The sequence below is a fragment of the Dromaius novaehollandiae genome, chromosome 9 (assembly GCF_036370855.1).
Source record: "Dromaius novaehollandiae isolate bDroNov1 chromosome 9, bDroNov1.hap1, whole genome shotgun sequence".
NCBI classification, from domain to species: Eukaryota; Metazoa; Chordata; class Aves; order Casuariiformes; family Dromaiidae; genus Dromaius; species Dromaius novaehollandiae.
The window spans coordinates 7563816-7577022 of record NC_088106.1 but is presented as its reverse complement, the minus strand read 5'-3'; the positions used below and the strand labels follow the sequence as shown (position 1 = coordinate 7577022).

At 43.0% G+C, this 13207-nt stretch overlaps 1 protein-coding gene across 1 annotated transcript in view; it reads left to right on the top strand.

Moving 5' to 3' along the window:
- SPATA16 (spermatogenesis associated 16) overlaps window positions 1-12064 on the top strand; it is a 79970-nt gene extending 67906 nt beyond the window's left edge. The window contains exon 10 of the mRNA XM_026105774.2: window positions 10747-12064. Coding sequence (XP_025961559.2) covers window positions 10747-10869 — 123 coding nt within the window. The 3' untranslated portion in view covers window positions 10870-12064. The remainder of the gene's footprint in view (window positions 1-10746) is intronic.
- Window positions 12065-13207: the final 1143 nt, after the last annotated feature.

The following is a 13207-nucleotide window of genomic DNA, read 5'->3' as shown; positions in this document are numbered from 1 at the left end:
CAGAGAAATTTTCTCTTTTAACAGAAGAGGAAGGAAAATGTTCTGGGAGCTTTCTCCACCAGCTCTAATTAAGGATGTTAGGCTAGGTTGAAGAACCCTAATAAGCAACTGAGAAAGAGGATTAAGGCAGATGATGAAAAGCTGATGTGGCATGGATTACAGCGTGTAACTTCTACGTGCTAGAACTATTTAGAAAAGCTCAGAATTTCTCAGTTCCTTCCTCATGTGACACTGATTGCAGGACCCTACAAAGGACCTTCACACAGATCTAGTTACAAGGTAGTTATTTGTATTTATGCTATTGAATTAATTTACATACATTGGAAAGAGAAAAAGAATATAAAAGGGTTTATGCAAGTAGCTATAAATGCTAAACTCCTGAAAAGCTGACAGCTACGCTACCACCAATGAAGTCTGGCTTTTGCAGTAGAAACAGCTGTTGCGCCTAATGAAAGCACTCAAAAATTTTCTCTGATGCAGCAGAATTATAGCTGTGCCTATTTTCCAAATGGTTAAAGGGTCTGTCAGAATTCCCATTACAAAACACTGTTTTCAGATCTCTATTTTCTAAGTCAGCCATAAAAAAATTCATTTAGGCTGAAGTGTGACACACAAGGGCACAAAGCCTGACATCCAAGCGCTACTCCTTTTGTCGGAGCAGAGGGCTTATCAAATTAGTTTGAAATTAATCTGGGCAATTTTGAATTTACAGGAGTGACAAAGCAGTAATGTATGTGCAGTTTCAAGTGTTTTGGGTGCTGCACTGCTCATCCAATCCACTGACAAATATATGTTTTTAAGTGAACTGCTTTGTCAAATGGGCTAATTATTTCTGGACGTTTTCAATACAAAGAAAAGAAAAATGGCCTAGTAGTTAGCCTGAGAAAAGCAAATGGCACTGGAAAGGAGATGCCTTTCTCAGCATTAGCAGGATACAGACTTTCCAACCACAAGGAGGACTGACCTAGGAGAGCCTGGATTACCTTGGGAGATTACGAAAAATCCACTTTACGCACGAGTTAGACGGATATCCCTGAAGAACACCCAGAGGCAGGCTCTCAAAACCCCTTTCACGTCTGTTCTCCAGGATTTCAAGGGCACTTTTCCTTCCAGCCCCCTGGCTAAAATTTGAGCGCAGGCTGTTGAGCCGCATGAGAAAGCCGTCAGCGGTCCGTGTCACCAAGGCCTGTCACCGGCGCTTCCAGCGAGATGGACGGGTTCGGAGGGACAAGTGACAGCTTGCCATGCCCTGCCTGGTTTCCCCCCTTTTCCCCAGCTTGTGTAGGTGGCCACGAAGAGTTTAGCTCTCCCATCTGTACAAGCAGTCTCATACTCTTTGACACATACTACAACACTTAACTGCCCTCCGTGCAGTGACTCTAGGGCAGGTCTCCTGCACAGACACCTGGATGTAAAGACCTTTCAATTAATTAAAGGAGGGACTGAGTCTCAGCTGACTTTGCTGGAAAAGAGGAGCAAGTGCATTCATGAAATGTATTTTACCTCCTTCCTTCTTTTCATAGTTGTCAGAAAATCTCAAATTAAACTTGTCACTTTCTAGACTGCTGGGCTTACAGAGGATTTAAGGCACCATAATAGGATGCCTAGGAATTTGTTTTTAGTTGCTGGCTCTGTCCAATTTGTGTTACGAGCTGAGTCGCAAAAGGACTTAAATATTGCACTATCAGAATTCCTTAAGAACAGTCTTCTCTGAAACCACCAATAGGAATGGGAAGCCCACATAAAATAGTCAATAGGAAATGCTATGGGAAAGAGCGCAGACCAAATCCCATCTTTTAAAGAGGCTCAAGTCTTCACCAGTGGATGGAGGCAGAAACGTATTTTTGCTTACCTCTCCTTAACTGATGATAAATTACATCTGAATTTATTAATATAGAGAGACTGACTTAGCCCAGTGGTTTGGGCAATAAGCTCAGACGCACAGTGCTCTGCAGTAATGAACAGGAGACTTCCAAGAGACACTGATGGGAACTCATTTGATAATTAGACTCTGTCCCAGAAGAGTTCTCCAGCCACTGGAGAGTTACGTACGATTAAAGTGAAACATGCAGTGAACAAAACACCGACATTAGCAGTAGAGCTCGACCCCGAGTAACTCAGAGAATCAAATCTCTGCACGGCCATTGCAGAAACATAGGCACCTCATAACTTTATAACAACTACAAGTAGAAGGGTTTAGAGGATCAGCCCTAAGGCTGCTCCTTTCCTTTATGGAGCCTTCATTTCTCTTCAGTTTTGTAAGAGAAAGAAAGAAAGGAGCGATTACTTTTCTATCCTATAAGAATAAATTCATTAATACTAATGAAGTCCCTCAATATCGTTACAGAGAGAGGCATGTCATTAAATAAATAGACACTTTAGAGCCTATCAACCAGAAATTTGACATCGAAAGAGGAGAGTCAAATAAGGCAGCGAGTGCCAGTATGGCTCTGCTTCCTTTATGAAGATAATAATGTAGTTCTACTTCTCTCCTCCATTTAGCCCCTAGGACTTCACAGTGGTTTCATAGGATCCTCTTAACATCATTTGAGCAGCCACAGGATAGACATGAGTTGGCAAATAAACACTTTCCTGCACTTCTACATGTGAGACACTTCATAAAACCTTCACATCTGAGTTTACCTCAAGGGCATCACATACTTTGCAATTTAGATAAGTTATTATGCCCATCATTTGCTGAGCTCAGTGGAATGTCTGTTTCATAAATCTGAAAGCAGAGCAAACATGGGTGAGTGAATAAAAGAACAGATGTAACTTACATAAGGATAAGTATATAACAAAAGCTGCACTAATATATGTGAATACGAAATGAAGTAAAATTAGTCTAACATATTATATAATCTTTTAGCCAGGCAAACAGATTTTCAATAGTTAACCTCTGCTTACTACATCTCTGCCTTTTGCAACAGCAGGGGAACACTATCTGATGAACTGTGCTCTTCACTGACATTATCTCTTAATTGAAAATCAAGCCATGGAAAAGGGCCATAGACTAGCTAGTCTTTAGGTCAGCCGGAGAAACAAGAAGGGAGATTCATAGGATGTTGACGGAAAGTGGACGTGTTGCTGAGGTTGGCTACTACAACAGTTATTTGATGTATATGACATTGAAAGGTCCTGTAAAGTCATCCAGGCCCGTGCCACAGCCGCTGAACGACTCAGCTTGCTCATGCGCACTCTGTGCTGAGAAGCTGCAGACTTCCAAACCTGACTGGGTTTTGGTGCCCTCTCATGAGCTGGCTTGGCTATCCCTAAACTGATAGAGGGAAACCAGTTCCTGGTCTGTTCTGCTCCAGGGGCCGCGTTACAACTGGATGTTCCACGAACGCTCACATCCATTGTGAAAAGGGAGGGAAAAAGGAAAGGATGGTGAAGGAGAGAAAAAGTGAATTTGCAGGAATAGCAGTGGAAGTCTATTCAAGTTCTTCAATGGAGAGAGAGGTGTGAAAATACAAGAGGAAAATAATATTAGTGGCATTGATACAGGTAGACTGATAGTGAAGGCAAGGAAGAGCAGAGCTACCAGGGAGAGGAGAAGAGCTAAACTTTTGATAAGAGTTGGCCAAAAATCAGCTTCTTGATAAAGCTGGAGAACACGTTAAGACATTCCATAAAGAATTAACTCATAATTAGTGACATCCTTGAGAGGGACAAGAAGTAACTGTAGCAAAGAGGTTTTTTAACCTTGCAGTGAGTGAAGTTCTCAGAACAGATGAAGTTAGAAGAGTGCTTGAGTAGAACAGATCTGCGCCGTTGAATCTGAGGTGATACAGGAGAATGGCGATAGAAAGGCAACACAAGAATCCCATTAATAAATTCAGCACCACTTTGGGGAGAGTAAAAGCATACGATAGAGTCCACAGAACTATTTGTGTAAGAGAGGTGACAATGGGATTTCATGTGTTATCAGTATTCCTGGCCCCTAAAATCAGACCCTGTGGGTCTTTGGTTTTATCCGTCTCACATACAAGAGAAGTAAAGACGTCGCAATGCCACGGCAGCATGACTGTCAGCTGCCTCCTCTCTGTGACCTCGGCAAGATGCTGAAAGTGTCCCCAGCTGCATGGGGAGAAGCAATTGCACCCTGCCTGGTTTCCCACCTCCAGGCACCAATATCTAACATAAATACGAGCTTCAGAAGTGACATCATACACTATACATTTTTACAAACAGCCGTACTTCCAGATCACTGATAGACTAGCAATATGAGATAAAAAACATAGGATGCTACTACTAAGAAACTTTGAGCTTTCAGGCATGGAAGCTTTTATTCAGGTCTGAAGTAGACACTGCAAGTTTCAAGTTTGCTGTTCTAGACCACAAGGAAAATTTGTATATGTAAAAGCCTGTCTTGTTTTCTCCAGCTAAATCAGTTGGTCTAAAAACAGATATCATCTTTACCCATAATTCTTACGCCATTACAGCTACAGCATAAGTACGGTGTACAGAGAAAAGGTTTTGCTATGAGAAAGGCCTTGCTCTGTTGCACCAAGCTATAGGATAACCTAGCTCACTGGAATCGTTTTAAAGAGCAGCAAATATGGCAATCGAGCAGTAAATGTCTTAAACGTTGGAATAATGTAGCTGGCTGTAGCTGCCAGGCAGTTAAATCACAGGATGCTGGGCATTAACAATCCCTGCGTAGGGATTTAGATAAATATTTCCCCAGCCCTTGCTAATCATGCTGTCAGTTATAAATGAGCAGTCTGCTTACCTGCTGCCCTCTACTAGAGAAGGTCTCCAGCCCTATAAACACTTGCTACTAGGTTTTCTTACTGCTGTTAAAAATAGCACGAGTCAACAAGACTGCTCATAGTAAGCACTGAGCTTTATAGTGATTTCAGGAGAGCTCATAAAGTAAAAAGGGACTTTTTCAGTTGTAAGGTGGTTACTGTATGTAATTCTTTACCATCATCGTTATTATTATTATTGTTATTCAGTTCCTCCTCAACAAACACTCTCTTTCCTCCATCTGCTTTTAGCATTGGCTGTTCGCTAATGTGCTATCCTCTTTCCTATAGGTAAACACTGGTTTTCAGTATTTCACTAAATTCAGTCCTTTCAGATGGAAACGTGCGACAGAGCTGTCTGTCATACTCCCTTCATTAGAGAAAGGCAGTGCATACAAACCAGGCGCGTGAAATTACAAAAATAGAGCATGAGGGGCAGTGTATTTATCTTTGGCATCAGCATCTAAAACCATGAAGATTTCCAAAAGCAAGTCCAAGGCAAGAATTGTGCAGATATTTGGATTACATTGCCAAACAAATGTAGCACAACGATTTTGGCCTCGCTACGGTAGCTAAGACGACCATGGGGCACTGTGCAAACCTGTCCCCTTCCAAAAGCAACTCTAACAGCTCAGATGTGCTTCACTTAACACACAAACAATAAAACCATGATTTTTTCCAGACACTGAGCAACCTTTGTTCTAATCAACCTTATTGGAAGGCACAGATGAGGACTTAATTTTTAATAAAAATCAGTAGTTCTTCCTCAAGCATCTACTCAACTTTCCTCCACACTCCATACAGTCATCCCTGCTTACTCTAAGCCCTTTAAGTACTGCTCTTTTGGTTACATTCACTCCAAGGAGTGCTTTAGTAAGTAGCTCTAGGAGACAAAGGAAAATGTTGAGAGGTACTTCATATTTAAAGGCAGCTCATTTGCTTTCTATTACTCATAGCTCCCAAGTAAAAAAAGATTCTGTATGCCAGAAGATCATTTTTGCCATTGCATGTTATTTATAGCTCCTGCAGACATTTTCAAAAGCTCCTATTACCTATTCGAGACTAACACCCCTAATTGCTTTTGGGATTTAGGAAGCTTGGATGTTTAGGCACTCTAGAAAACCTATATGCATGCCTTTACATGAAACATACTTTTACAGTTTTACCCTATTAATCCTATAACACTGGGAATGAGTCTGCTTGCTGCATATCCATCTACTTTTTTCTCTAAACAAAGTAAGCACTTTTCCTTCATCGGTTTGTCCTGATGGGGCATGGGCTCCTTCATTCATGCTATCCTAAACTCTAGCAGCTACTATAACTGACATTTTGTATTTCTATCCAGATTTATGCTGATCTTCTAAAAAACACATGTGCATTCAAAGTTAGTCTGTGACCAGAATGGCTTCCCCATGTTTTGGCTAAATCATGAAGCTTCCTTTGGACCATTAGTAAGTCATCGAACATGGACATCTATTCCTTGCAACAGAGTCCTTGCAGTAAAAATTGACACATTTAATGACATCTCTGATGCATCAGAACTTGCACCACCCTGAGAGATGGATAGTATCTCGGTTTCTTTCATTACAGTTGGTGCATATCACATAATTAAGAACCATATGCGGGATGTCTTATCCAAGGGAGCACACAGACAGGGCAAAGAATATACTAGTGCTGTGCACGTTCCAGGGCAAAGCTAGCTGCATGCAGGCAAATTCAGAAGTGACTGACTGGGCATTACCAGAAATGCAGTAACTTCTAGCAGCAAAGGAGGTGGTAACTTCCCATAAAGCCCTACTTTGAAGAGGAGGTTGGTCTAGGTGACCTCCAGAGGTCCCTTACACTGAAATCTTTCTATAATTGTAATTCAGCTGCAGCCAGCAAGTGCTGCTTATATATCCCTCCATGCCGCAAGAGAATCAATCAGGGTGACGTCCAGAGAGCAGAGCTGAACGGTCAAAGCAGCGAGGTGTCAGGGATTCGGGAGCAGTCGCTGCACTGTACCGCGAGCCCTCCTCCTCTGTCTTCCCTTTGTCTGTCCCTGGGCAACGTGTGCATGAGGGCAGGATTAGAAGTATTTTTATATGCTTCAAACAAGGCCTGTACTGTTCCTTATCTTTGTGTGAAATCCTATGTAATGTTGCTTTCAAAAAAAATCCCGTAGTTCTGAATCAAATGCTAAGCCAAAGAGAAACCATGTATTGCCTTGCCTGATGAGACCTTCTGCAGCTCGCCCTTCAAGCTAATCCTGCTACATTTCCTGTTATCAAAAGAATTCCAGATTTTCACTGCATGCATAAACCACATTAGATAAATGTGCCAAAAGTGCAAGCATTTACAGATTCTGCACAGCCTTAGAGAGCTAAGTAAACCCATTTCAGTTAAGAATGAGCTGATCACCTCAGCATCCACACGAACCACGGATCATTTTCATTTCCTAGTGAATTCAGAACTCGACTCTAGAGCAGACTAATTGACTTATAGCCCATCCAGTCACTTCTGGGGCCTTAATTATGCTTTTCACCTTCTCACTCCGTGTCAGAATGAAAATGCCTTAATGTGTGGCAGGGAGGGAAGGCAGACACAACCTCTCTCATTCAACCAATTTTCTTTGAGAATAAAAGAACAAGGAAATACTTTTTAAACGTACTCTGTCAGTGCTGCAGCTCTATGCCGGTGTCTCGGCAGCAGAGCAAAGGCTGTGCCATCGAGGTTGGCAGCTTATCGATCAGAGGGCATACGCTCCTCTCCAACACACGCGGAGGTTTTGTCCTTCCCAGGCATTGCTGGGAGCAACTGCACTGGCAAATACTTGGGATGTCTTGAAAGTGAGATGACATGGTAGCAGAGGACTAAAAACAGGCTGAAGTCCAAATTGGCTTTATAAGCTCTCTAGTCAGCAAGCGATGAAGAAATTACACTGAGCAAAAAGACCGTAAAGACCCTGCATACCTGGTTATGCTGGAGAACGGCATTTCACATGTCCAGGAGAGCTTTTGAGGGACTTCCCTCCAAGAAGGCCAACCAGGTGGCACGGCTGCTCGCGGTGCCTACGTGCAGCCCGCGCGGGACAGGCCCGACGCTGCCGACCGACTCCCGAGCGCGCACTGCGGCACGCGTTGGCACTGCGCTGACGGTGGGAGCGAGAGGGAGAGAAAGTCCCAGCACAAAGGCTGCGAGGGCCTGATCCAGCTTTGCTGATCCCTACGCGGTGTGGGATCGGACATGCAAGGAGCCTCCCGCGGGTCATGGGCAGCATGGATGCTCCACTGTGGATCAAATCCTGCGTTGCTCTTCACGTTGACTTCAGCACAGCTCTTGCCTGAGCAGTGGCTGAAGGGTTTGGCTATACCACTCTGAGCTTTGGCGTCAGCATCAGTCTGTGGTTAACTATTGCTTTGTCTAGGAATAAGTCACAAGCCTTTTCCAAGGAAATCCACTTCCCTCCAACAGCCGTGCTTCTAAGAGCAATCACTTTGGGGCTGGTTACGAACTATGTCCTTCAGCTCACTCCCATCCACACGGATTCCTTTTCAAACAGTTATTGGGAAAAAAAAGTGACACTATTGATTTAAAAAAATTTGCATTTCCCAATGAGAGCCACAGAGGTGGCTCACTGCAGTCCAACAGCAGAGGAGCGGGCACAGGGAGCTTCTAAATCACGGCGAAAAGGCAGAACATAATGCTTCCAATTTACTTTCTTAAAATGAAATGTGCAAGCAAAAAAGCCATGAATAAGCACTACTGAACATTGCAGCCACTGAAAAGACATTTTTAAACCATCCCCCCCCCCCAATCCTTTATCTTGTCAAGCGACTGTATTTTCATTGTGCTCGTATGGTAATTTAAATCGTGCTAGGGTTCAGAGCATACAGTGTAATTGTAAGTCAGCTAGGGTTTGAATGCCATCACTGCTGTGTAAATAACATCATCAGCTCATCAGCTGAGTCAGTAGCATTGCAATTATGTAAGCAACCATTATTTCCACCCTTGATATGCCATATTAGAACTTATTTTGGGGGCTGGAGTTGACAGGTAGTCTATAAATACAAAACGCACATAACAGCAGACAAGCTGTGACTTGGGGTATGAACATAATTCCGCCCAGAGCTTCCTGATGACATCACTCACCGTGTGGCCGCCGGTGTGTTGTCACTAAGGGAGCGACTGTAAAAATTTGTTCCTTGCCTTGTGCCTCTTTTCCACATCCCCCGCACCAGCCCCCACCTGCCCAACACGGGTGCTGCCCAGGGAGACTTTTCTGAGCAAGATTTCCAGAAAGAAGCAGGCAGGAGATCTCCAGCATCCCAGAAAATCCCCCCAGCAATGAAGGTCGCTTGCTCCCAGTAGCTGGAAAATACGAATGTTTTTGTTGTTTTTCTTTAAACACGGCTAAGGCCACGGACTGGAGCCTGGCACCAAGTGATTAGTCTTTCTCAGACTTCCTGTGTGCTTTTGGCCAGATCAATGATTTCCTAAGCTTTTATTTCAGCTTCTTAAAAATGAGGATAGCATAATGATTCCTCTCTCTAATCCGCCGCATGTTTGTATTGTGAGCACATCATACCAGAGCTAGCCTGCTAGGCTATCTTTAGCGAGCCCCAACCTCCGGATGTTCCTGCTGCCGAGGATCTCTTGGCAACGGAGGAGCTAAAGCCCACGAGCAAGTGCCCATCAGGTCCGTGAGCGCAGCAAGAAACTCTCCTCCGCGGCCTCACGCACAGCGCTGTGCAAAGCCGATCCACTGACCCTCCAAGCTTGGTGGGGACCAGGAGGTGGAGAATTCCTCTCCCAAATTTGTACGTTTTGCCCTCAGCGAGTCAGAAGCAATTGTCCATCATCTTTTGCGCCTGCATGGTTTTCTCCCTCTCCTATCAGACACACATCCCTCACCAACGCCAGCCATGACCAGAGTGCCCAGCACTGCCTCAGGTTCAAGCTTGAGGAGCGCTTTAGCAACAGCTCAATATATGAATAAATACAATAGTAAGCCACGCTCAGATTAATTCATAGTCAGCTGTTCTGTGTTGTGACTAAAGAAGCAACGCTCCACCGAATGTGTGTCAGAATGATAGATTAGGACTTTTTTTTTAAAGATTGCAGCTTAGAACGCAATTGGAAGATTGATTCTTTAGATCCTTGTATTATATAGGGTCTAGGTCTTGCGTATAACTCAGTGTGAAGGGAGATGATTCTCATCTTCAGCTTGCAGAAGTGCTGCACGTTGCAAAAGCTGACAAAGCGTATGAATAAAGGTAAGGTATGAAGACATAGCCATGAAATTATGAATGCCTGGTATTTACAGAATACCTATACACCGTACCATTACTATACATATTTAAGATTGTTTTGAAATCACCACTGCAAGGAAGATGCATATCTATCTGAATGTACTCTTGATTAGAATAATTATGTTTTTATTTTGGAAGGAGACTGAGGTTGTCTATAGGAATTATCATTCAGCATCTTTTATTCTTTTGCTGTATTCTCTAGTGAATTATATTTCATGGGAAAACATATTTATTCAGAACTTCATTTTGATTTAATAGAAAAATGGTTCTTGCCACGGCAACGTGAAATACTCATTTTTCTCCGTGTGTTGATTTTTGGCATATAAATGCCAGAAGCCTCTGTTCCCTTTCCTTATCAAGAAAAACTTGCCTGAGATTAATTTCCTCATCATCCCCTCCTTTTAAGGTGGCTGTTTTTCAATGCCATTTAAAGACAGAGTTGTGATAAATTCCTGTTTTCAATGTACAGATATCAATGAAAGAAGTCTATTCCACAGCAGTAAAGTAATTGAATCCAAATGGAAAGGGACAAAAAAAATTCATGAAATCATGTACTGTTACTCCAGCCGGTCGTATGACAGGTGCCTTCATGCCCTTTTCTTTCTAAAGACAATTAGTTTTGAAATAAACTAATTGCAAGAGTTTTTAATGTTTTTATACAGGGGAAGGGACATACTTCTGACACCGCTTCTTTATAATTGCAGGTTGGAATAATTGAAGACTTCTTATACCAAACAGAAGACAGTTTCTTAAAGAACAAAAAGCTTAGAATAGCAAGGAGGCAGAAAATGAAAATGAAGAAGCTTCAGAGCGCACAGCAACATTAGAGCCTAGGAAACAGAAAACTGTCCCCCACCAGCCCCAAAGACATGGCCACAAAGAGAACAAGAAAATCAACGCTGTAGATATTTGATAGATAGGTCAACAAAAGCCACCTTTCAACTTAATGAGCCTTCCCCCCACGATGGGGTACCTTTAGCAAGATATTCCTGCACTTCATTAGTCTTAACTGGCTGGAATAAACGTCCACAAAAGACTTAGCTTGATTCTTCTTGCAGATTGTCTTGTTTATTTAAATAGTAAACCCAGCAGCGCGCTTTTCTCTCCACCTCCATGAGGAAGAAGCTGGGGAGATACGGGTAGCATCAGACAACTGCTTGGGGTTGTAACTTCAGCTACCTGCTCATTTGGGGAAGCACCTTTGCACGAAGATTTACAGAACTGTGTGGGTGCATATAGCTGAAAGGGCTTAGATTTTTAGAGAAAGCCCATCTACTTCAAAAGGGGCTTATATTTTTCTGGCCTAAGAATAGTCTGTAGCCTAATTCTCCATAAAATCCTTGTGGCTTGATCACCACGCAAGAAGCAGTGAAGACAGGGATCCCTCCATGCTCAGCTGACAGGAGTTCAGCCTCACGTTGCCTACTTTCTAGATTAGTGCCTTACACTACAGATATCGCTACAAGTACAAGACACAACACTAGAAAAAGAGAAAGCAAAAACAGAGCCCAATTTCTGCCCTGTGGTTAAGAGTATGAAATCCCTTGTTCTAGCGTGTGCCATAAGAATGGTTTTCCCCCCTCCAGCAGACAGTGATCGTTTTTAAAAAAGGCACAAACAGTCCAGGGAGAATAAGCGCATCTGCCTTTTGCCAGTGCAAATCTCAGCAGCGTCTTGCACTCCGATGGCAGGAACCTGCAGGGCAGGCACACCTTATGTCCCTTTGGCCTTCAAGGGAAGACATTCCCACATCGCCTGGGACCTGTCATCAATGAGCACAGCAATGCCTGCTTTTACTAGTATTGACCTACTTTTCGATAGAGATCACCTTGTCAGATGATGCCTGACAGGCATCCTCAGCCGACACGTGCAATCTCTTCTGCGGTTGGCATTTCCTTTTCATTTACCTTGTTTACAAGAAAATAACCTCATCCCATAAAAAGAGAATTCAGTTCATTGCAATTTCTCATTCAAGAGTGACTTCCAAACAAAAAGATAGAAAGAAAGGAAGAATCCACCACCACCCCCCCCCCCCCCCCCGCCCAGCTTTAAGACTTAAGTAAAAATTCAGGACCTCAAAGGTATTTAGCCACTTAATTCCCAGTATCTATTTGTCGCAGATAGGAATCTAAACCCGACAGATTTTCAGCTGCTAGAGACCATCCTCCTAGGCTCTCAACAACGAACAAAGGACCATCAAAGCTTTAGCACTTTCTTTCTTAGTTCTCAAAAATCTTTTTTTTAACAGAATAAGTATAAAGAAATCTTTTTGAGAAAATCTGAGCCATCTAGAGCTCCTTAAACATGTGGGACACAGAAACAAAGAATTATTGCCCTTTGGAGACAGCATTATTTTGCTACGGAGTTGGTTTTGTCAGACGAAGTTTTATGACACATAGTGGCAATCATCCATCTTTGATGAGCAGACACACACTAAATCAGGAAGACTGCTCCCCACGGATCACCAAGTCACAGTGAACATACAGTTTGGTATATCATCAGCACGTTAAGCAAATACTCTTAATTTGATGTAAGCTGGCTTACGATTCTGCAATATTTAATGCAAACTGATGTGTTTTTACCTAGAATGATGAAAAAGAATTAAACACAAAGAAAACAGATGATCTTTGGGAACAAACAAGCAACACTGCCAGTGAGAAGGCAGTAGCCTGTGTAACATGGAAAAGCCGATACCAGCGTGCTGACAAAGTTGTAACAGCCTCAATGCAGGACTCTGTGAGCGACCCAGATCCTAGACGTGATCAAGGCATCACTGAGAGACAAGACCACAGCCCAAATCTACTGGATGTCTAAAACATCTAGGCCAACACCTAGCCACAGAGCCCCTTAACCTCCAGAAAGCCAGAGAATAAAACTGCCGTCAGAGGAAGAAATGAACTGAGAAACAACACAAAGCAAACGTGAAAGGAGCCTCTGTCGTGGAGAAATGGGTTGCCGTCTTCCCTAAAACAAAACATCCACAATGCACAGATTTCCAGGCCTAAATCTGCGGTAAGTATTTTACTTGAGACTCTTTGAGAATAAAAGCCTCTTATCAAATCACTGTCTGTTCTAGGAAGGGAGAACTTGTCATAACAAAGCAAGCAAGCAGTCTAGAAAATGCCGTGCCTGTTTTGGATAGGACACTCTAGAGAAAGACGCAAG